Here is a 22512-nt window from a genome sequence, read left to right as displayed (position 1 = left end):
CAAAATCTCACTTATTGCTAGTCCTCCCACTGAAATGTAATATAATTTCTTGCACCACTAGGAACTAAACTCTTCTCGAAGTTGATTTACAACTTTTCTTCTTTTTTTCGCCGAGCAATGGCTAGGGCGAAAATAGTGCTGTCAAAATTGACTTTGGTTATATATGAGCGAAAATATATTTACTGATTTTTCATCCGTTTCTACTGCACTGTGCAATTGCTGAATAAATAATAAAATATTCACAGTATTCAAAAAAATGGAAAATACGCGTGACATAACCGAAGCATACAGTATTTCAAATAGATCTTGAAGACAAACGTTTGGATGAAATATTGCAGTTTAATTTTATTTGCTGTCAATATTTGACAGCATTTTTAGCTGCTTCGTGTAATCGCATCCGAGTCATGGAAATAAAGCAATAAATCCGATAGAATTACTGCGTGTGGTATGTGTTTTTGAGATAGGGATCGGTCTTGTTATCTGTTCGTTCAGCAAAAACTACCAATAAGTACTACGCGATTCTCCTACAGGGCGGATTCGTCCGCTTCCAGCTGCAACTAGTGTGAATGAGTGTGTTTTTGTTTTCCGTCGTGTTATCTGCTTGTCCGCTTCGGTTCCTTCCGGTTTTGCGGTGAAGAAAGGAACTGTGCCATTGGTAAAAACATTGTCATCATCTTGCAATAACGGTCGGTTAGTTGCAGCCACACCAACCTTAATAGCTGTTGAACAAAGCTAGTTATCGGAGGAAAACAAGAGTAGAGCTACTAGCATCCGGTCTCTCCCTTGACTGCCTTTAGCTCATTACCATCCACGCCCGTCATAATTGGTGCGTACGTTGTTTTGTTCGCTTACTGCTTGCGTGTGTCATCATCAGCAGGAACTCGGTGAACCGTTTGCGTAGCAGCACCCAGCGTTGTTGCGTTGCATCCGATGGCGGCCGAAATAAAACCAGCACCACGCAGTGCCAACGACCGGTTCTGTACGACCAAAAAGCCGGAATTGCTTAGCAAACTAGAAGGCAGCAACGATGACGTGAACGCGGCCGTGCTGATTCCGGGCGAGGATGGTGTTATCAGTGTTTGTGACGGCAAGTAAGTGGTCTAATTGAATTTCGTCCACTGCCCCCTTGATGGTGGGCATCGTGTCCGTCGGTTGACCAGCAACCTCCGATCGATGGCAGTGCACCACAAGAAAGAAGGAGAAAAGCAAGAGAAAGATTGAAATGCCACGCTCCAAAACCGTTCAGGAACACTGATTTCGTCTTCTGGCTTCGATGCATTCACTATCTTTTTTTCTACTCCCCAGAACGATACGAGTATGGCAGAAGCGCGATTCTGGACAGTACTGGCCATCAATTTGCCAGTACATGCCGTCTGGATGCACATCCCTGTGCTATACACCGGAAACGAGAACGCTTTTCATCGGGCAGGAGAATGGGACAATATCACAGTTTACGCTGTCGGATGATTGCAACCGGCTCACACCGATCCGGGAGTACCTAGCGCACCAGGCTCGCATCACCAGCGTCACCTTTGCCAAACACACCGGCTGGATCCTGTCGGCCGGAAGGGACAAGTTCTTCGCCTATCACAGTACCGAAACTGGGGAGCGGATCGGTTGCTACACGTTCGAAGCGTTGTGTACCGCTATGCAGTGAGTTACGAAAGAGCGTGATAATGGCATGAATGTAAAAATATACTTATTTTCATTCCCCTTATTTCCTCCCAGGTACGACGCCTTATCGAAGTACGTGTTCATTGGAGATTACAGTGGACAAATAACGATGCTAAAGCTAAACGGGACCAACGCAACGATGGTAACGACGATGAAGGGCCACTCCGGTTCTGTACGTTCACTATACTGGGCCGAGGGACCACAACTGCTGTTTAGCGGATCGCAAGATCAATCCGTGATCGTTTGGGATGTTGGGGGCAAACGCGGGACTACTTACGAGCTTCATGGCCACAAGTAAGAGCATTACGCTCGTTTGAAAATGCCGTAAGAATATTGTATAACATTTCGTTACTGCTCGGTATCGTTCCAGCAACAAGGTGTCGTCGCTGTCTTATGGATCAAACACGCAGCAGCTGATATCGGCCGGTGAGGATTCGGTGATTGTATTCTGGGAAATGAATGCTATGCGTAAGGTAACACCAGATTGGGTCGAGTCCGACACGTGTCAGCTATGCACGCGGGCGTTCTTCTGGAACCTGCGTGCCATGATCGATCAAAAGCAGATCGGCCTTCGACAGCACCATTGTCGCTACTGCGGCAAGGCGGTGTGCGACAAGTGTTCCACCAATCGGATCAACATTCCGATTATGGGCTTTGAGTTCGACGTACGCGTCTGCGATCAATGCCATCAACGATTGAAGAGCGAAGAGTAAGCTTGCGAGATACTAAGCCTTAGGTGAAGTTGTTGTTGCATTATCTCATTTTGACTTCGTCTTCATCTCTTCCAGGCGTCCCTCGTTGGCAACGTTTCATGATGCCAAACACAGTATCGTTGCCATGGATCTTGACGAACCACGGAAAAGGCTTCTAACAGTCGGCCAGGATCGTATCATTAAGATCTGGGATCTATCATCCATTTGGGGTTAGTAGAGGATTGGCGGCGAACAAGAGGAGCACAGGAGCGTCTATAATGTTTCGCGTTACTGTTTTTGAGTATCGATTTACCGAGCAATAGAAGAATAACACGGTGTAAAACCAAATGTTGAATAGCGTCGGTGAAACAGCGGCCGTAATACGATATCCTTTATTTATTCTTAATTCCAACTTACTGTTATTTCAAATGTTGTGGGCCATCTTTTCAGTTGGCTCTTGAAGCAATTGTTCTTTTACTTTAGGGTACTGTTGTTTCTCTCCCTTCCCCCCAATCATTCCTACATCCGAGGGTGAATGTTAATATACACAAGCGTTTATTCTTTATTATTCGTAAGTTTATGTTACTGAGAAACGAATATTGTCCGTTTTTTGTGTTTTCGATTTGGTTGAAAAGCAACATTGCAGCAAATCGAAGCTTCGTCAACTATGTGGTTGCTCGGTGAAGATTTCGTTCAAAGGTGAACAACATCGCAACGGCACTACAAACGATTTGGCCTCATTTCTAGATCTAAATCGAAATGCTGCCGGTATGGTACTTGCGATTGGTGGGATGATTGTTTCGACGGACTGACGGATGTGGCTTTCGACGGACCAATATCAACGAATCAAACACACTGCATGCATTAGAACCGGCGTGGCCCATCTTTGGGCATGTTTTGGGATTTGTCGTATTGAGCAGGAGAATGAAATAGTGTAGGAAAGGAAACTAAGCGAAATTACTCAACAAAACTTAAAATAATATGTTCAGAGATCATACAAGAGAATCAATTTACTGCATAACAAAAACACTACAAAAATCAACAAAGCGAGAATAGAAAGTAATAATATTGTCGGTGCTTTTAATGTTTCTATATGTAGGCAAAGAGGTTTAGTGCGTGCGACATTGAGCAACCGAACTTGGGTGAAATTCTATTCGAATGCACATTCAAAAGTGCAAACAGCATAGCACTGTAATAAACAGAGATGAATTGTATAAGTTGACACCCGACGAATGCAAGTAGTTGATTCGGTAAATCGAGAGCAAAATGTACATTGTAATCGTAACAACATTTCGCAAATAGAAGAGATATATTGTTAAATTTAATAATAAAACTAACCACTAAATAAATAACTCGATATAATGCAGTTCTTTGTTTTATGATCCGGGTGTACGCAAAGGTAAAACTTATTCAACCGTCGTCATAAGCTTTCGGAACGGTTTTATTTTTTAAAATTCGTGCCAATCAATTTTTCTTCAAATATACGCATTATTGAAAATTACCCCTGATGTCTATTAAATCTTGAATATTTTCGGCTGATCGATCCACAGGAGAATCAGTTGAATTCGATAGATTAAATCCTTCGAACCAAAGCTCTAGGTCGTGCTCAAAATTGGTGCCCCGATCGCTATCCGTGTTAACATTATCCAAAGATGGTTCTAATTCCGTGCCATTCATAACATTCGCGTTGACTAAAATTTTACCAATAGTATTCGTAGGAGGATTTGGAGTATTGCTTTCATTTTTCTCCTCTGCAGCGGTATCAATTTGTTCTTTGCTATTTGTCGAACCAAAGGCATGGTCAGCAGCTCCATCTTGCACCGTAGTAAGTCTCCTTATTTCATCACCACTCATCGATTTGCTGACAAAGAGCTGTTGCTTCAACTGACGTAGGTTTTGCTCAAGCTCATGAATGATTAGCGGAAGACGTATTAATTTGGTAGATACTCTCTGTTGTTGACTATCCAACACAGTTTCTGCATGGTCTGCTACATGTGCAAAAGATATCTTACTAGATGGTGGTGGTACGGTGGGGATGCCATGTTGGTGAAGTGAGGGTTGATTCGCTGAATCATACAAATCACGTGTGTGCTGTTGAGGTGCGAATTTTTTCAACCATGGCAATCGAAAGGCAGGGTTGGATTTGAAATGTTGCCATTTTGAAATACAGCCCTTTTCGTAACGATGTGATGGGTTGTAAGGAGAGCTGTCCCTTGTGGTGGATTCAATTGCTGGTGCTGCGACTCCAAATTGTCTACTGAAGTACGGAAGATTACCTAAGCGTGTGAAAGGAGTGAAATAAAGAAACACGAATCCTTTTTTTATATAAAAAATTTACCAGCCAATATCGGTAGCTGGCAATACCCAAACCAAATGGTTGCAATCAAGCCGATGTTCATTTTGTCAAGGTGCACAAATGTTCGCAGTATGAAGTTATTCTTAAGACTGACCAATTTGAACAACTAGGCTTCTGCTTTATATTCGTCCCCAGGTATATGGCTAAAAATTGTACCCCCCTTCAACTAACATCTCACTTCCAGCACAACAGTATATTATTGCTAGGCCGGTAGGTCTGATAATAAACTGCAAATAAAATAGGTACCACATTTTGAATTTCATTTTACCGACATTTAACAAACCAATATTTATAGTTATATACTTATAAGTATTTATTGATGGTATTTATTCTTCTATTTATACTGATTTAATTTTTCCACACGAAAAAATAAAAACAATAATTCTTTGCTCCCTCGATCAGGTTAATCGGTTATGAATGATCCTTCAATAGTAATCCGGCATGATAATGCTTTGTCGTTACTACGACACGCGGCGTGGTTGTTGGCTTAGGCGTAGTAGTGGTAGTTGGCTTCTTCGTGGTCGTTGTCTTGTAAGGACACGGGGTGGTTGAACCAACGTGATAATGCGGTGGGTAATGTGGTTCCGGCTCCGGTTCAGGCCATGGGAAGTACGTGATCGGCTTCCACGGTAGCTTTTCCCAGGAAGGATAGTTGACATTTTCGTAATCCTTAGATGGCACGACGTCGTAATTCGGCACGGGCGGGTAATATTGTGGAACGGGCGGAGGTGGGGGTCCCGGCCGGTATGGTGCGTTGTGATAATAATAGGATCCTAGGATAAGAAATATCGAAGTTAAATTAAGGACGAAATACAGCAGAAAATGCCGAATTTTCGGAAAGGGCCTCAACTCACCAGCATTGCTAAGCAAAGCGCAGCATCCAACCAATACCAAGGATACGACGATAGTCTTCGACATTTTTCTTAAACGATCAGGACGAGTGCTTGAAGGTGACTGAGAATTTTCGACTGAAAATGGCTATTTTATATGAGCCATCTGTGGGCCAGGTATTTACCTGCCATAGAACATTGTTTGAATTTGTCCCTATATGTAATGACAAGCTGCGGTAGGAAGGCAATGAAAACATAATTTCTTGCCACGGGTAATCATAAGAAATGGGCAGCCTGTCTAATGAGTTCCTAATGAAGGCTACGTCTGATATCAATGTGGTTGAAAATATCACCATTGCCTGAATCTTCCAGCGGCAGCTCAGCAATTTTAGATAAATCAAGCCCTTCGAACCACTGATGCACCTTGTTCATTAGACTTCTCCCATCCTCGTGCTGATCGTCTTCTTCAGTTTTTCGATGCTCCGGCATAAGTGCGGCCGATTTAATTAAAATTTTGCTCTCGTCCTTTTCTGCCGATGTCGATAAATGTGCAACGTCAGACGGGTCCAGCTCATTGGAATTTGATTGTATTTCTTCGGGAGCTTCCATTTTGTCCTTTTTATTGACATCAAATCGCGCGGAATCTTCGTTGTAAGAGATAGCTGTTCTAGATAGTAGCTCCTTGAGTTCGTTTAGCTTACTTTTGAGTTGATTAATAACTGTCTGAAGATTATTATTGTCGAAGTTTTGTTGTTCAGATACCTTTTCGTGATGACAAGGGTGATAATAGAAACAATTCTTGGACGGGAAGAGGTTCTTGTGGTGATATTTGGGACCAAAATGATAATGAGGGTGATGCATAGTGCAACGATTTTCTGGAATTCTAGGGTCCTCGTAAAATGAGCCATCCAGTTCAAGGGGTTGCGATGTAGTTTCTTTAGCCCATGAGCGATGTGATATTGATGCCAAAGGATGGTAATACCACGCAGGATACTGTTTAAATGTGTAGTAATCCACATTCGCTGGTGAATCATAATTTGGTAGAAATTCAGAACCGCTAGCTATCTCTCCTAATGGCTCCGATGATAACCGATAGGTGTTGTACATAAGTTTTCCTGGATTAAGCAATAGAATTAATGGAACGAGGAATATGGATAGCACAAACGGTTGACAATCTTACCAGCATCGATGAGCGGAAAAATGCATCCGTTGAGTATGGTAATGTAACACAACACGTTCGCCATTTTTATCTCGAGGCTAGGGCAACATGTATTGCAAGCTTTTGTTGGACACGAATATACCAGACTGCGGTATCGCTATCGGAAGAAATGTATTTTATACCCACAAGATTTTCCTAAGCATCGAATTTGTTTCTACATTGAAACGTACCTAGTCCAGGGTAAGTAAAAACAGCTAGAATAAATTTACACCCGTTGTGCATAAATACTAGTTTTCCGTTATTTGTAAGATAAGTCACATCTTGCTATTTCAATCGTAACAGGTAACCTCTAGAAGACTCATTGCCGATAAAAACGGGTAAGCTTTATTTAGCAAAATAATGTAACACGTGTTTATAAATAGTAGTACGACCGCATAAGCCGTTTACAAAAAATGTTTGAATTCAAACGTACTTTGTGCAATGAGGCACTGGCTCATTGAGGTTTAGCGCAACTAGAGCACCTTATCCTAGTCGGGTGGTATAAGCTTCCTGGTAACCTATCATCTATTGGCGTTGGTGCGTCCCAGCGTCGAGGCAGTACGAAAGTGGAACGTGACGAAGAGTATTTGCGTTTCAGTAGTTGCGGTCATGCATATGGCGTTTGAGGTGTCCTGCTAGCAAGATTCGGGCGGTGTACAATACCGCGGGCAGTAATACGATCCTTTGGGGACGCATAGTTCACCGTTGAAGACGTAGTTTGTAGAACAGCTCAGCGTGCTCTGTTTGCCATCGATGCAGAAAAAGTAACGCTCACATCCGCTATCGTAATCGGCGTAAAATCCACCTTTTACGCAGACCGATTCGCAGTGGCGCATGATACAGTTCTCGCTAGCAGCCGCATCAACATCATCCAGCCCCGGGCAGGTGTAGCTGTCCGGCGACACGCAACTCCTTCCATCGAATATTTTGCTCCCGCGGCAGGTAAGCGTCTGCAGTTTTTCACCTCGTTGGCAAAAATAATACTGGCGACATTGGGTGTCCCGATCTTGGTAGTACCCGTCGGGTCGCTCCTCACAGGGCGAATCAGTGGCGCAAATCGACTGTTGCGAATTCTGTACCCCATTGACGCATTTATCTCCGTCGAAAATCTGCCCATGTCCACAGAGGTACGATATCTTGCTTCCATCCGTGCAGAGATGGTACGCCCTGCACCCGGCTCGCAAATCCTTGTAATAGCCGTTTGGTTTTCCCCGACACGCATTCCCGTCTGCCACCGGGCACTGATAGCCGTCCTGGGGAACGCAGTTTTCACCATCGAACAGGTATCCCGGACCACACCGAAAGCTCGTCTTCGCTCCGTTATGGCAGTGAAAGTATGCACTACATGGGATCGGTGCCGTGGTGAAGTCCTGGTAAAACCCGGACGCCTTTTGGGTGCACTCGGTCGAGTAAGGTATCCGATGGCAGGTGGTGTCGAAGATTGCCTCGCGGCACATATTCTCTAGCGCGTTGTAATGAAATCCGTTTGGGCAAGAAAACTGCTCAACGGTGCGACCGTCTGCGCAAAGTACGTAAAAAGCGCAGCCTTTCCTTGGGTCCACCATGTATCCATCGTGTCGTTGATTACAGATATCGCCTGGTGCATCTAACTGAGGACAGTGAAACAGGAATGCTGGCACGCACTGTAGACCGTTGAAGACGGTCATCGAAGGACATTCGTGACGACTGGACAACTTATGCGATTGGCACTTGATGTACGACCGGCAGTCGCGTGAATCCGCTGACAGATGGACCCCGTCGGGGTGAAAAGCGCAGCTGTTGTCATCGTCCCACTCTCGTTCTTTATAGCCACGGCAACCGCTTTCGTCCTGTTTGACCCAGGAACAACGCTTCGTACGCTCGTCGAACCGATAGTCTGAAGGACATTCCAGCACGTCCAAGACTTGATCGCTTCGACACACCAGGTATTTCTTGCAGTTTGCGCCATCTTCTTGCAGCACGTGGTTTCCATCGGTAAGACCGTAGCAGCGCGGGTCCGCTTTATACCGGATGCTCGCGGCCGTCGTCTCGGGGTTCTCGCAGACAACGTGTTCATGCGAGGCGCAAACTTTCCCGTCAAACAACTGGCCCGAAGGACAATTTTCCACGGTGGTTATTGTGGCTCCTCGGCATCTGTACGATCTGCGACAGCCCTGTGAAGTATCCGCGTACAAGCCGTTTGTTTTACCAGTACAGATGGCTTCATAACAAGTTCCTAAGTAGCGACATGTTTATTGAGTAATTAATCATATTTTCAATTGTTCAACGCAACTTACCCTCACTGCGGATGCATTGTTGTTGGTAGAAATCAAACATTGCACCATCAGTACAGCTGAAGCGTATCGGTTGATGCTGGTAGCATCGATAGTAAGAACTGCAACTCGTCCCTGGTAGTGCGTAGAAAAAGTCGTCATCGTTCGAGCACACCACCTCTATCGACGCAGCTCCTGCGGGCGATTGAAATTTGAACCTGGTGATTATCTCATTATAGTCAGCTTAGTTTTCGTCAATGATTTCCAAGAGATGCTAGAACCGTTAAATTCCTTCGTCCCTCTGGAACAAACCGGTCCGTGTACCGGAACATTGACGTCAATGGACTTTGTTTTTCGAGAACCGCTTCCGAGCAGACGGAAATTCCCATGTGAGCATAAGGTTGGTAGATTTTTGCTTCAATTTAATTCATAAGAAATTAAGTTATTACGTTAGTACGTGAGCAAAATTGGGCAGCATAATAATAATTTGTGGATGGATAAAACGAGAAAAGTCCTGCTACAAGACATGTTATGCATAATATAACTAGAACTGGTATAATATGCATAACATAAGGATGTTATAAATAAATAAAGGATATTACCTTCCAGGCCATAGCAGTAGGAAATTCCTACTTAATTCAAATCAAAGTTATTTTGATTTTATTTATTGAAATATACGTTATTCTTCAATTATCGTTATTATCTGCTTTATCTCAGTTGAAAACAGTAAATATTGTTTTAGCCGTTTACAGTTTATTGTAAAATTAACTTTTAAATTTTAAACATGACTTTTGGATAGTATGTTCGAATTCCACAACGTTTTGGCAAGCGGAATCTCAAAATGTCAAATACTATTATGTCAAAATGCTCTAATTTCTTCACATGTAATTTGTAACAGCCTGACTTAAGGTACTATTCGTCAGAAACCTGCACGATCGCAAACGATGATAAAAATAAAAATAAAATTCTAGAACTAGTAACAGTAGGCTTCGAAGTGGTACAAAGTTAACAGTTAAAAGACGGCCCATTTTCTTTGTACGTTATAGTCTAGCCAGTGGCAACACCTGAAGATGAAGCTTCTGGTAATCTGTATCCTTTCGTTATTGTGGGGCGTTGGGGCCTTTACCGAGAACCGTGAAAATAGTGCGATTGACGACGAGATTGAAAGCTTGGAATATACTAGCGTTGAAGATAATACTGAAATTCAAGGTACAATAGATCCTTTTGTTGTTCCGGTATTAGAACCCACGAATTTTGGCACGGAGGCGGATGAGCCGGAGATTGTTACGGAATGGTTCAACATTCCAAGCACTGGATCGGGGTTAGACGAAACCATTCCAAACAATGAATATTACCCTGACATGATCCCTATGGAAGAAGACTTGTTCCTCGACGTCGCGGCACAGTTCATCACGGATGAAAACTGGTCTGCCGATGACTTCAATTCTACATTAAGGATCCAGTACACACCGTATTCGGCGTTGCTGTACCTGGAAGACGAATTTGGGTTGGAGTTCCTTTGCGCAGGGTATTGGTTGAAAAATAATTTGCTGTTAATCCGTGGCGACTGTTTTCCGAGCGATGAAGCGTAAGTGAGCAAAAGTAGCATTCGGTTTTTACAATTTGTCTAACCGTTCGATATCATTTTTTATGTTTGTAATAGCCTAAATATTGAGGAAACGGTTGTGGAAGCTTTCCCAAACTATGAGTTGAATCTTCTTATCTTGCGCCTGGCATCGAATTCCGTTGAATCAGCGGAAAAAGTATTACACTTGGCTAATGTCCGCAGTACATTCCCCTTATCCCTAAACCAATGCTCCATATATGTTCTACGAGAGGACGATATACTGTTTGAGGTTGGAAGTGTTTGATACAGTCATGCGACTGATTGACTCTAACAATAGTGTGTTATTTATTACAGATGTTATCGTGGGGTACCCGTCCCTTGCCTTTCAAACGTGCAAACGGATTCTGTCGAGAAGGATATATATGCCTACGCACGCGTTCTTCCACATCACGTGGTTCGGACTACGCCTTGATTTGCGATCGATCGCTTACCGGAATGCTAACCTCCGATCGGACGAAGATCGAACGAGCTTTCGGCATGCTAACACTTATGGATCTCTCGATAGCAAAATCCTGGATAGACGAAATACTGTTGGGGGTAATTGCCGATGAACAGAACTATTATGAAGCAGATCTTTTCTAAAGGAAGGTGCAAGAGTCTTGCCTCGTATCCTTCAATATGATTAATTGTTTGGTTTCTAGAGTAAATTATGCATCTGCATGCACGTGAATGAATTTATACCAGTGGCAACGGATATCTCCTTCTTTTTTTGTTCCTTTTTGTAACAAAGTGTAACGGCCACCGAGCAACGGCACGGTCGAGGAAGAGTTTAAAATTCACATGTTGGCTTTTCGGACGATCGACTGCGGTGGGCCCGGGAATTTGCTTGAACACCCTCACCTGCAACGAGGGTGGCTGCCGGTCACATTATGCTGATCATGCCCGGAGCGGAGCCTCTGGAACCGGGTCGCAACGAAGACGCTCGTCGACTTAATTCGTCGTTTCGATACATTTATTCTGACATCCCGGATTCGCCAACAAGTCATTAAATTTTATGAATGATCGTACGGCTGACACACACGTACTCGTTTTGGTTCAGTCGCTTGTGTTTCGTATCAATAAAACTATAAATCAACCGATTAGAGTGGCTTGGGGGTTTTCGTATTTCTTTTCGGATCATCTTTCGCGCGGCTGAACCTGCAGATCCTTTGGAAATGAAGTTGAGTACGTGTGGTACCGTACCGAGTTAGAGTGCTGATAGTGCTCAAAAAATGCGCTCGGGTAGCACGGAAAGGTATTTCCCAAAAATGATTTTGTGCGTTCATTGTTCTTTTTTTAAAAAAACTTCCTTTTTCCTATGATGTTCTTTTTGTCCTAATGTAAATCATTCCCATCATCGCATGTGGTGGAAATTTTCCTCGGAACTGTTCTGTCGATACAATTCGTTAGCAGACTGATAATGGTTGCGCAACCGGTGCGCTATGAGAATGGTGAAACCCGTGAGGATTGACGCGCTTTATCAAACCACCGCGGAGTGGATCCGCATTGGTTAAAAATAAACCGACACTCCTTCGCTACCGCACCTCCACCGGTTCTGTCAAGACTGGACTTACCTCTGGCAAGGACGGTCATTGCTATCATTCCGGCGGTCGTTATGAGTTTGCATAAATTTGTTGCCCTCCGTGCGCCACCGCCTCCGGTGTTGTGTTTCATTCTACCCATCGTCCCGATGTGGCGCTTTGGCGAGTCTCGATCTTCGCGACTCCACTCGAAACCCCTCGAAGATCCAGCACCAATCAACGCCAGTCGGTCTGTCGAATCGTCCCAGCCCGATTGAGATGTTCGTGCTAGCGCGCACGCCTTTTTTCCTCCAATGCACGAGTGGTGGTTCCGTTAACGGATTTCGAACCGATTTAAAATTTACGCAGCTTGCCGTGATGGAGTCGCTGGAGGGCGTGATAGGGAAGGAATGGGCTGTTTTATTTCGTGCCTGCGCCCCGCGTCTCACCAATGGGTTACAGCTTAATTAGCTTCCATAGGGTGTGGGGTCGTTTTAGGAGAGGAAACAGCGTGCTGGGTAATGCAACGGCAATCGCGATCACCGACGTCGAGCAGGCGCCGTCAACCAGAATCGGCAATCTGTGAGAATTAACTCTGTAATTGGAAGTAAAAAATGAAATGCAGCTGCTAGAAGCATGAACGAATCGATATGCGATGGCTACGGGCGTGGGGAACGCATTGGCACGTGACTTGTTTACGCGGTGATTGACTCGGTTATTGGCGTATCGGAATGCCGGTGAGTGTATATTTTTCTAGAATTTTATTTAACTATACGATCATGCAAATATACACACGCTTGCACATACAAACGCACACATACACGTTTACATGGGAGTCGGCAGAGTCCACCAGAGGATCGTCGTGATATGGCACAGGATGGAAGGATAGAAAGCAAGAAACCAGTTCGTGGAGGCGGATCTAGACGTTGTATTACGTGGATGGGTCGAAACAGACCCATCCGTGCTGCGTGTTGAACCGGCAGTTAATGTCGATGTTAATGGAATATGTTTACGAGATGTCAACGATAAAGCGCACTAAAACACTAATCTCTATTTTATGCACTGATACATGGGAAGGCACGGCTGCTGGGGCGTGCATTTGCTGATGTGCAAAATCGGGTGGTCCTGTGCGGTCGGCAGAGAGTGCGGGCAGCTTCAACAGCTGTACCGGGATCATTTGTTCTTATTAATCTTGTTATTCGGCTTCGCATTTAATATGTCAAGGCCTTCGGTTGGCGCTACAAGCGCATGTTGTGTCATCAGTAGACCACCGATTAATAAGTTGAAGGACGACTGGGCAGCTGGATATGTACGTAGCACAGTACCGGAACTCAAAATTTGCTTACTAACCACGGGCATCTCTCGTATAGATATTGTATTAGGTTCGTCGCTTAAGAACGCGTTGAAGTCTTTCTGAATAAAAGTGATATTTTTCGCATTTTGATTGTTTAGGCAGGTTTGTTTATAATAAAAATATAACTTGGCAAGACTTTGAAGAAGAGATTTATTGATAAATTGTTAAATTTTGAACTTACTGTAAAAATACGTTTTTTTGTAAAAATATTTGAATATCACTATTTATGCTCAAATTTTAATTGTTTTTAAAACAACATATTGTTTAACTTTTAAAGATTTTTTTTCTCGAAAAACTTCCTTTTATAAACATTAATCTTTTGATTGATAGCGCCATCAAGAAACTTAAACTTTAAACACAACGAAAACACTGCATGTGAACGCGTGTCAAAACTTTATGCAAACAACCGGAACTATTGTCTCTGGTAGAAAACAGACGAACTTGTGTAAAGCAACATTGGGATTGTATCCGGAAGGTTTTCTTTTGTTTTGTTATTAGTAGGTTTTCACAAACACGCAACACAAGCCAACGCAGTACGAGTGTAATCAAAGTGAGAACCTTTTAACAAAGGTTATCAGCTTAATTAATGAGCTACAACTGATCACTCACTTGATGTTTTCTGATAACCGTTGTTCACTATCGCCTCCAGTTAATGAAGGTTAGCCGCTTAAGCCACATCACCAGTTTGATCACAGCGTCTCTCGGGATATGATCGAGAAACAGCTGATCGCCAGGCGCACTAGTTCGGCACACTCCACGAATTTGACGATCCACCGCGAGATCGAACGCGAGATGATGAGTCCGATCAACCGACAACCGAGTGAATGAAGCTAACGTCGCCATTGGGTCTCACATTTATAGAAGGTAGAAAAACAAAGTTTCCCGTGAGCGTGAACGAGAGCCCGCGAGCGAGATGTAGTAATCCACGAGAGGATCGAATTAACCGTCGACGGCTTATTCGATCAAACAATGATGACGAGATGTCGAACGTATTCGTGTGGCATAATTTCGGGTCCCGAAGGGTGCTGGTTTCACGATCGGCTCAACCAGTTCTGGTAGAATTAGAATTAGCGGTTCGGTTCGAAATGAATGAAGCCTTTGAACCTGACGACAGACTTGCTGGTGGAGATAAAAATTTCTAATTTGCACAATTTCAGGATGTTTTCTCGTTACATAATTCCATGATTGGTAGATGAATGGTAGAGAAAAGTGCTATCATCCTTCCCATATTGATATAATGATGAATTTTTATTTTGTTTTTTTAAATAGTACGTAAACAAATAATATTACCTTATGTTTATGTTTTACTTTATTTAAAATTTGAACGTATTTTTAAAAGCCTAATGTAAATCTCAAATCAGATAATATTGCGTAAAAGCTACAGATTTTTTTTCCATTTACCTTCAAAATAACAAAAAACTGTAAATGATTTAAAATCCGGTTTACGTTTTGTAATTGCATAATATTGCATAAGGTAATTGCAGTAATTGATTGTGAGGAAGATAAATGAGATTTTTATACAACAACATCGCATATCGTAGATTGTTGTTGTCGGCATTTAGAAATACAAAATACGCTTTAAATGAGTTTATATTATTGAAAAACCTTAGTTCGCAAATCAGTTAAACCATCGTCGGTACACAGAAGAAATTAATCTTAAATAAATAAATAAACATTTGTAATCTTCACGATAATTGGTGAAATGTATATCAAAATATAATTATCATATTCTTTACACAATGTCATCTCAAACTTTGTAGTTGTTTTGCATTTTTTATTTGACCTTTCTATCTACGGCATGCACCATGTGGCTGTGATGAGAATGATCATGCGCCTCCATTGATAATAAAATCTAATTTTGGCTGTTAGATCTTCCGCGTTGCAAACCGTTAAGTTATTTTTATATTAGAATAGGATTAGTTTAAGCATTTTAGATAGAGCAAGTGACAAACCATGAGATAGCATGTTGCGAAGTATTTTTATATAGCGTAGACTCCAGAAACCAAAACTTTTCCGGTATCATTCATTGTCTTGAAAGCACATAGACCCCAGACCGCTTGAACCGGTTATATTTAAATCTGCATATTAATTAGGCGTGAGTTTACACATTTCCTTCAACTTGTTTTTTAGAGAAAAAAATGGTTTGACGCTTTTCTGTCTACGAAATCCTGGGTTGGCCGGGAAGGGATCGTGAGAATTTGAGAATCGAATAGTTATGACACTGTTGCGATACGATCACAGCACGATTCAAAAGATGAATCATCTGTTAAACCACCTTGGCATATTTCTTTACCAAGCTGTATGTTTGCACTGTCGGAAGATGCCTTAAAAAAAGCAGCATTTTTCGGCTCATTTGCTCAACAGTATCGATTACCGATTGGAGGTGAGAATCTACTAGCAGACGATCGCTTTTCGGTGAATAGGTATCTTATCTCCTATGTAAATAGTTTTGTCCGCGCTACACAGAGTCTTCAGTTAAGGGTGACGCTGTGGCTACTGGCTTTAGCATCATTGGCATCTCATTTTCTGGAGAAAACAGCTTAATAGCTGTATAAATTTAAGTTATTGTGCTTTTAACGATAAAAACATGCGCATATATTTTTTTTACCATCAGAAGCTTTTACATCAAACAATAGGATTGTCAGGTTTCCACATTAAACCATATGATTCTCGGCTTATTTCAAAGCAAATGCCAAAATTTATGCAAAATGTATCAATGGGTATTTTTTTCAATTGAAGAACTTATGTGGTAGAGCTTTAAAGATAAATGGACGACAAAAGGTCATTTCGGTGGGTCATGTAGGGTGAGATCATCATGGGGCGAGAAAGTCCGGGAGCGAATTGGAATATAATGTGGCGAATCAATAAGACAAAGAACGTTATGTGAAAGCCGATCCAGTGGGGAAGAAGCATTAATAATTTAACGCATAGCATTCTTGATCTGTGACTAATAAAAACCCTTTAGAATGATTCATCTAAAAAGATGGTGAGATTTAAATATTACTTTTGTAGATGCTAATTTAACATTCATTGCTTACTTTGAAGTATAATCCAAATGAAAATTTGCTTTTTTTTCTTATCGAATCTTTTGCGGTTTGGAAAAATCAAATTTTAGTTTATTTATATGGCAGTTATTACTTTTTGTTCAATAGTACTAACAAAAAAATGTTTAAATTTTAATCATGAGACCTGATGTTGCTTAAAAGGCTATTTAGTTGCATGAAGTAGGTCAAATAAGTATTTCAAATTGCAATAGACGAACTTTTTACTTATAAATTTAATGATAATTCTCACAAAGTTTCCTGCCTTTCTTTTTTATCAAATAAAATGCATTTATTAGTACAATTGCATATTTTAGCACTAACAGAAAAATATGCATTGAATTTACATGTATAATGTGAATAATATGAAGGGATAGAATAGATCGGAATTATTCGCATGTCATTAGAATATTTTGTCATGAATTCATAAACACAGGATTATTAATTAAAAAAATAAAAATGTCCACACAGTCCATAGACAGCTGACGCTATGCTATCCCATGCTCACCTGTTCGCTCCTGACGCATTTGGCAGGGGCGTGTTGGTAAAAGCGCATGGAGCCTATCACTAACACCGGTGTCGTGTAGTGTCAGAACCGACTCTGTTCAGTTCCCATCGCGTAGCATACGCAATCGATTCGCGGCATCGCAAACGTCGATTTGCCGCACGCGTATAGAGTTTGTAAGCATTTTTTTCGTAAAAACACAACCAATAGAGTGTGCATTTCGATATGTTGGGAATATTTGGGCTCGGCACCGTACGGGTTCCCCTTGTTGGCGCAGATTTGGAGTGTCGCATAAGTGATGTGTTTAGTTTTTTTGTTCCGTCAATCCGCGGACTCTAGAACGCCCCGTTGGAACGTCACCCCACTGAACGATCGCATTTGAACGCGACCGGAAGTAACGAGCCGGTGCTGCGTGAAGCGTGAAAAGGCACCCTACCACCGCATCGGGGCGCACCTTTTCCTTCCGATCTTACCAAACCCCGAATTCCGGTTTATGGGCACCGAGACGAGTTCAGTGTATCGGCCTTTTTTTTAGCTAGGCGCTGTATTCGATTGTGTGCTAACTATAGCAGGTTGCGTGAGGCGTCATCTCGCACGGTAGGGCCTCACGTACGTTACCTGTACGCTGATCATTTTCCACCCCCCCAAGAGAGAGCAAGTGTGAAAGGGAAAGAACGGATGTGGAAAGGAAGAAGAAGTGAGACAAAACAACAGGTGTTAGCTATCGCTATTGCTCCGTACTGTGTGCTAGCGGATCGCGCTTTCTTTCGTGCCTTAAGAGAGATAGAGATAGAAAAGCAGCAACAGAGAGAGAGAGAGAGAGAGAGTAACAGAGAAGCCTCTCTGGCCTGGTGCGGTGCGTGAACTTGAACTTTCTCGCGTGTCCGAGCCGGCCAAAAGCGCGGCCACTGTCTCTCTTGGATGCGCAACGTGTGCTCTCGCTTTATCGCGTGCGTTGTGCAGTTTGCTTGTTCTCGCTCACCGCCGCGAGAGCCTATGGAAAGTGCACGCAGGTTTTCGTGAGAGAGCAAGATAGTGAATAGTTGAGAGAACTTGGGAGAGCAGTTTGCAGCCTGCGCTAGGTTGCTGAGGCACAGTTCAAAGTAGTTGGAGTTAAAATTTTGGTGCGTAAGCAGCTAGCGAGCAGCGTGCTGAAGCCGGCGTATAAACAGTGTGTACGTGTAAGGCTTTTCCATCGGGAAAATGTCCAGCTCATAGTGTTCTACAGTGAGTTTCCACGGTGGTGTTATGTTACATGCGGACATGCGGGTGTGATTGAGAAGAAATTATTGTGACAAAGAAAACGATGATCTTCAACATCCCTCTCAATAACAGACCACTCTGGAAGATCGAGAATGGTGCCCGTTTCGTTTCGGGCTAGGTTGGCGTGTATTCCACCAGCTCCCATGAATAATTGCCTGCAATCCGGTACACCGGTTTTTGTGCAAACGGATAGACACACAGCCTGCGCTAATTGCGGTCCGGTATGGTCCGTCTGTTCCACAAAGTTCATTCTTGCGTGATCGCGAGTGACTGGGCGAAGCGGGCATGTGTGCCTGTGTGTCTGTGCGGTTCGTCTTTTAGGTTGTGTTATTTTTTCCTTCTTTCCCCGTGCGCTCTGTACTATACGCTTCTAGGTGATGATCATCATGATGATCATGATCATGCGATGAGATCGTCTGCTGGTTGCGTCATTAACCCGCCGTGAAAATGCTGCCACTGAACCGAGGCTGTGTGCGTGCGAGGGCTGGCTGGCTGCTGCTTGTGTGAGCTGCTGTTGCTGCTGCTGCTGCGATGTGCTAGTTAATTTCCCAAAGAATTTTCCTTCACGTTCTCTACCTGTACGCCACTCAAATACCTTTGCATTTTTATGACCCCCACTGTATCCACTTGTCCACGTTTCCGATGTCAACCACCGTGTGACATTCGTTTCCACGGAGACCGTGTCCTTGTGTGCCTGTGTCCGTGTTTGTGTGCGCGTTGAAAAGAAAAATTACCGTATTCTCTCCCCTGTCCTCGCGATCGAACCCCCCCCCCCTTCCCCCTCCCTTCGCGCCAATGGCACAAGATAGGAGAGAAATGAAAAGAAATTTTTATTCAAATCAGGAAGAACCGAGGAAAAGAAACAGGTCACCGAAAAGTATATGCCTGCTTCGGGACGTGTTTCTTTCTCATTTCTTTTCCTGCCCCCTTTTGCTGTCCCTTTCGCTTGCTCTTCTTCGAGTGGTTCCTGATTTCCCTTCGATCTTCGATCCGCGCACGCACAGCTCCCCTCCTCCCTGGGGTTCCCCAGCACACCCTTTATGCCGTCACACACAAACACACACGCACGCCTGGAGGACGGCCGCGATCATCGAACACACTCGCGCTTCTTCGCCGGGTTTCGTGTGCTGCTGCCACTGCTCGAGAAGTCACTCCCGCGGGAAGAAACGTTCGCCCCGGTGACTGCACCGTTCTTCGGTTCTGAAGAGGCGAACCTTCTCCACACCGAACCGGTTCGCTCTGGTGGTCGGTTCCAGCGGGCCGTGGTAGCAAAAAAGAAGAACGGAGACTTGGGGAGGCCTAGGGCCGCATATGGAAGAAGGTGTGTTCCTGTGCTGGCCATTGGCTGGTCCGGAGTGTAATTAACGGCAGTTTTAGCCCGCCAGGGCCCGGAGCACGGAGCCCGGAGCAAACGAACGCAGCAGCCGCGCAGGCCGGCGGCAAGGATAGGAGCTGGGCAGCAGATTGGCTCGGTTGAAGCAAAAGACAAGAGGATCGACTGTGGGTAGCCGACGTGGAAGGGAAGGAAAGCAATGAAAGAAGCTGCTGAGGCAGCAATCGATGCTGGGGCACGTAAGAGCTAGGCGAGATTTATTTTCCGGCTTTCCTTCCCCCCACCCCCCCACACCACCACCACCTCAGCCCAATCCTGCGCATGGTGAGAAGAATGCCAATGCTAGACTCCGATCGGTATTAGATGAATCGAACGCAAGAACAGGAAAGAGAATGTTATGCCGTGTGCTAGAGTGTAACGTGTGCGCATTTTTTGTTGTTGTTGGTGTATGGTTTTTTTTTTCATTTTATCATCTCTCTCTCTCTCTCTCTCTCTCTTTTGCACCACCCCCTCCCAACGCCCACTCATTCGTTTGCAGAATAGAACGAACGCAAACACGGTCCGGGTGGAAAACGAGTGGCGAAGGAAAATTCCATTTTCTTTTTCACGCCATATTCCAACCATCGATCGTGCGATCGCTGCACATCTTGGCTGGTGGCAGTCCGTGGAGTGTTTGAGTGCGTGTGTGCAGTTTAACAAGCCGGGCGTCCGTGTGTGCGTGCGTGTGTAGTGCGATTCGTAGTAACGGCGAATGACGAAAGGCTAGTAGTGAATCCTGCAGAAGTGCACACAAATAATTTCACTTCAGAATGAGTGCGCATTTCTAGCGGAGAATTTTCCTACCGTTTTGTGAAAACGTTTGCTCGCGATCATACATGAATTTCGATCGAATCGAAGCTGTAAACACAGGCGCGAGCGAGTGAATCTGAAGATCCGTCAATATTGTCAATAGTCGTTTCGCGTTTCTCCCCTGCCAGTGGATTTGTTCGTGTTGAGGGTGAGTATTGGGATTGGGTGGGGGAAAATATAGAATGGAAAACAAACAGCCAATGCGGGACGAGCGGAATTGTCGATACTAGGCGAAAAACGCGAAATGTTACGCTCACGAAACGACAATCAAACTTCACCACGCGATTTCATAACCCACCACGGCATCATCCATGGTGGCCGGAAATTGTAAATGGCGGACGATTAGTTTTTCGTTCACCAGCGAAGGGAAAATAAAACCACCATGCCTTCCATGCACACATGGGCGGTTTGGGGTGTATATTTATTTTCGGTTCCAAAGTTAGCAGTTTACATTTACGGCACTGGGGCCATCGGGACGGCTCAGCAGCAGCATTTTCCAGCGTTCTCTCTTCGTGCGCCCCTCGTTTTGACACCCATTTTGCTCGTTCGCGTACGTTTCGGTCACGGTAGAAAAGGCTCATGAATATCCAACACACAATACGCCACGGGCACACCACTTACACCATCGTGCGCGGCCACGTCCCCGTGTACCGTGTCTAAGTCTTTCTCTCTGTCGAGCTTGAAAGCGCCCGGGTGGAAAAGGTCTGGAACAATATAGCGAACGCCATTGCAACGGGTTAGGGGAAGGACCGAATGAGAGCTTTAGTGGGTGGTGCGGGGGGGCTAATGGGAAGGACGGAAGCAGGCGGGGTCATGATAGTAGTAACTGTCACGGCCGGAGCTGGAAGGGACAATCGCGGTGTAACACACGAAATAAAAAAACAACAAAACAAAGACAATAACAAACACAACCGATGTTCGAGGGGAGCGATGTGATGTTTTTGCTGTTCGAAAGATCACGAGCGACGCAAAAAGCGAAGCAAAATCATTGCACAGCATTCGAAGAAGTGAACGAAATGACTGCAAAAAAAGCACTTAAATATTTTTTTATTAAGAGACCTTAGGGACGGTAGCTGTATTGAACCGGTAAAGGCTGGAACGAAACTCAACCATATATCCTGACGGGCTGAGTCATTGTTTTTTTTTCTAAATCACCATCTGGGGGTCATATGTTCAGCGGGACAAAAAAATATCTGATCTTTTTATACGATAAAGGATTTGTTAAATTAATTGTTTTTGAATAAGTTTCTCAATTAATATAGGAGTAGAGTTTCCTAGGAGAAATACAGCCTGTAAAGAGCAAACTACATGGTGTAGCTTCAAAGTTTGCTCATATTTTTCAACCTGATATGGATATGGAAAATTGAATCGCCCAAGCGCATGCGCTTTACACCTGATGAAAAGTGAGTCAAAACACTGCTCGATCACGCATCGGAATGAGGGTGTAATTTGGTTTGAATTGGGGGTAATTTTCGAACACATTGTTCAATGCCTGCCCAGTGTTTCTTCCTTCCTTTCGTGTTCTCCCGAAAACCGGTCACCAGCTCTGTTAGTTCTGCCGGTTGTAACATCGAGCCGCTTAAACCTCTCCCTTTGCGCCATGGGCTTGTGGTTTGATAGCTTGTTCCCAGCAGTTCCACTCTCCGATAGTGTTCCCGTGCCGCTAACCTCACGTACACGCACGGATACGACGGAGGTGGTACGGTGAAAATGATTAGCATTTTTCAATACCTTGCGAACGCACCCGAGTGGGTTTTATGGAATAGGGGGAATACACTTTTAGGCATCCTAGCCCTGGCCCTTCGTTGATGGGCCGTGTAAATTGATACGAGCTTTTTTTTATGCGTTTATGCTTCTAGCATAGCCGCGACCACCGGCTATGCTCAACATCTGGTTTGCGGCTCAACGGCATACAATGTGACTTATCTTGAAAGGGAGTTATTTGTTGGAACAGATTCCTCGCAAATGCGGTGTGTGTGTGCAGGTTGATAAGGCTTCATTTGTCGTTTCATTTGCGTCATGTGGCACTACACAAAAAC

At 43.9% G+C, this 22512-nt stretch overlaps 3 protein-coding genes across 3 annotated transcripts; 1 reads left to right on the top strand and 2 right to left on the bottom strand.

Moving 5' to 3' along the window:
• The first annotated feature begins 930 nt into the window (after window positions 1-930).
• LOC128725525 (WD repeat and FYVE domain-containing protein 2) lies at window positions 931-2871 on the top strand. Its single transcript, XM_053819277.1, has 5 exons — window positions 931-1091; window positions 1306-1653; window positions 1729-1968; window positions 2045-2383; window positions 2463-2871. Exons 1-5 carry the CDS (start codon window positions 931-933, stop codon window positions 2599-2601), a joined length of 1227 nt encoding a protein of 408 aa, XP_053675252.1. The 3' UTR covers window positions 2602-2871.
• Window positions 2872-5133: 2262 nt separating this feature from the next.
• Window positions 5134-5640, bottom strand: LOC128723888 (protein masquerade-like). The gene is made up of 2 exons (XM_053817653.1): window positions 5577-5640; window positions 5134-5495 (listed from the first exon to the last, which is right to left on the bottom strand). The coding sequence occupies exons 1-2, from the start codon at window positions 5638-5640 to the stop codon at window positions 5134-5136; spliced, it is 426 nt and encodes a 141-aa protein (XP_053673628.1).
• Window positions 5641-7251: 1611 nt separating this feature from the next.
• On the bottom strand, window positions 7252-12282 carry LOC128723887 (uncharacterized). Its single transcript, XM_053817652.1, has 3 exons — window positions 12183-12282; window positions 9027-9197; window positions 7252-8965 (listed from the first exon to the last, which is right to left on the bottom strand). The coding sequence occupies exons 1-3, from the start codon at window positions 12280-12282 to the stop codon at window positions 7386-7388; spliced, it is 1851 nt and encodes a 616-aa protein (XP_053673627.1). The 3' UTR covers window positions 7252-7385.
• Between the last annotated feature and the right edge of the window lie 10230 nt (window positions 12283-22512).

This window comes from Anopheles nili, chromosome 3, assembly GCF_943737925.1.
Source record: "Anopheles nili chromosome 3, idAnoNiliSN_F5_01, whole genome shotgun sequence".
Classification (NCBI taxonomy): Eukaryota; Metazoa; Arthropoda; class Insecta; order Diptera; family Culicidae; genus Anopheles; species Anopheles nili.
Note: the sequence above shows the minus strand (reverse complement) of the source record. Positions and strands in the feature narration are given on the sequence as shown.

Coding starts and splice junctions, on each gene's coding strand:
- LOC128723887 (XM_053817652.1), bottom strand. CDS start 12,282: ATGAAACACAACACCGGAGGCGGTGGCGCACGGAGGGCAACAAATTTA. Junction 9,198..12,182: donor AATGACCGTCCTTGCCAGAG/GTAAGTCCAGTC, acceptor AATCGCCCGCAG/GAGCTGCGTCGATAGAGGTG. Junction 8,966..9,026: donor ACAATGCATCCGCAGTGAGG/GTAAGTTGCGTT, acceptor GTCGCTACTTAG/GAACTTGTTATGAAGCCATC.
- LOC128725525 (XM_053819277.1), top strand. CDS start 931: ATGGCGGCCGAAATAAAACCAGCACCACGCAGTGCCAACGACCGGTTC. Junction 1,092..1,305: donor ATCAGTGTTTGTGACGGCAA/GTAAGTGGTCTA, acceptor TCTACTCCCCAG/AACGATACGAGTATGGCAGA. Junction 1,969..2,044: donor TACGAGCTTCATGGCCACAA/GTAAGAGCATTA, acceptor GTATCGTTCCAG/CAACAAGGTGTCGTCGCTGT.
- LOC128723888 (XM_053817653.1), bottom strand. CDS start 5,640: ATGTCGAAGACTATCGTCGTATCCTTGGTATTGGTTGGATGCTGCGCT. Junction 5,496..5,576: donor CGCTTTGCTTAGCAATGCTG/GTGAGTTGAGGC, acceptor TTCTTATCCTAG/GATCCTATTATTATCACAAC.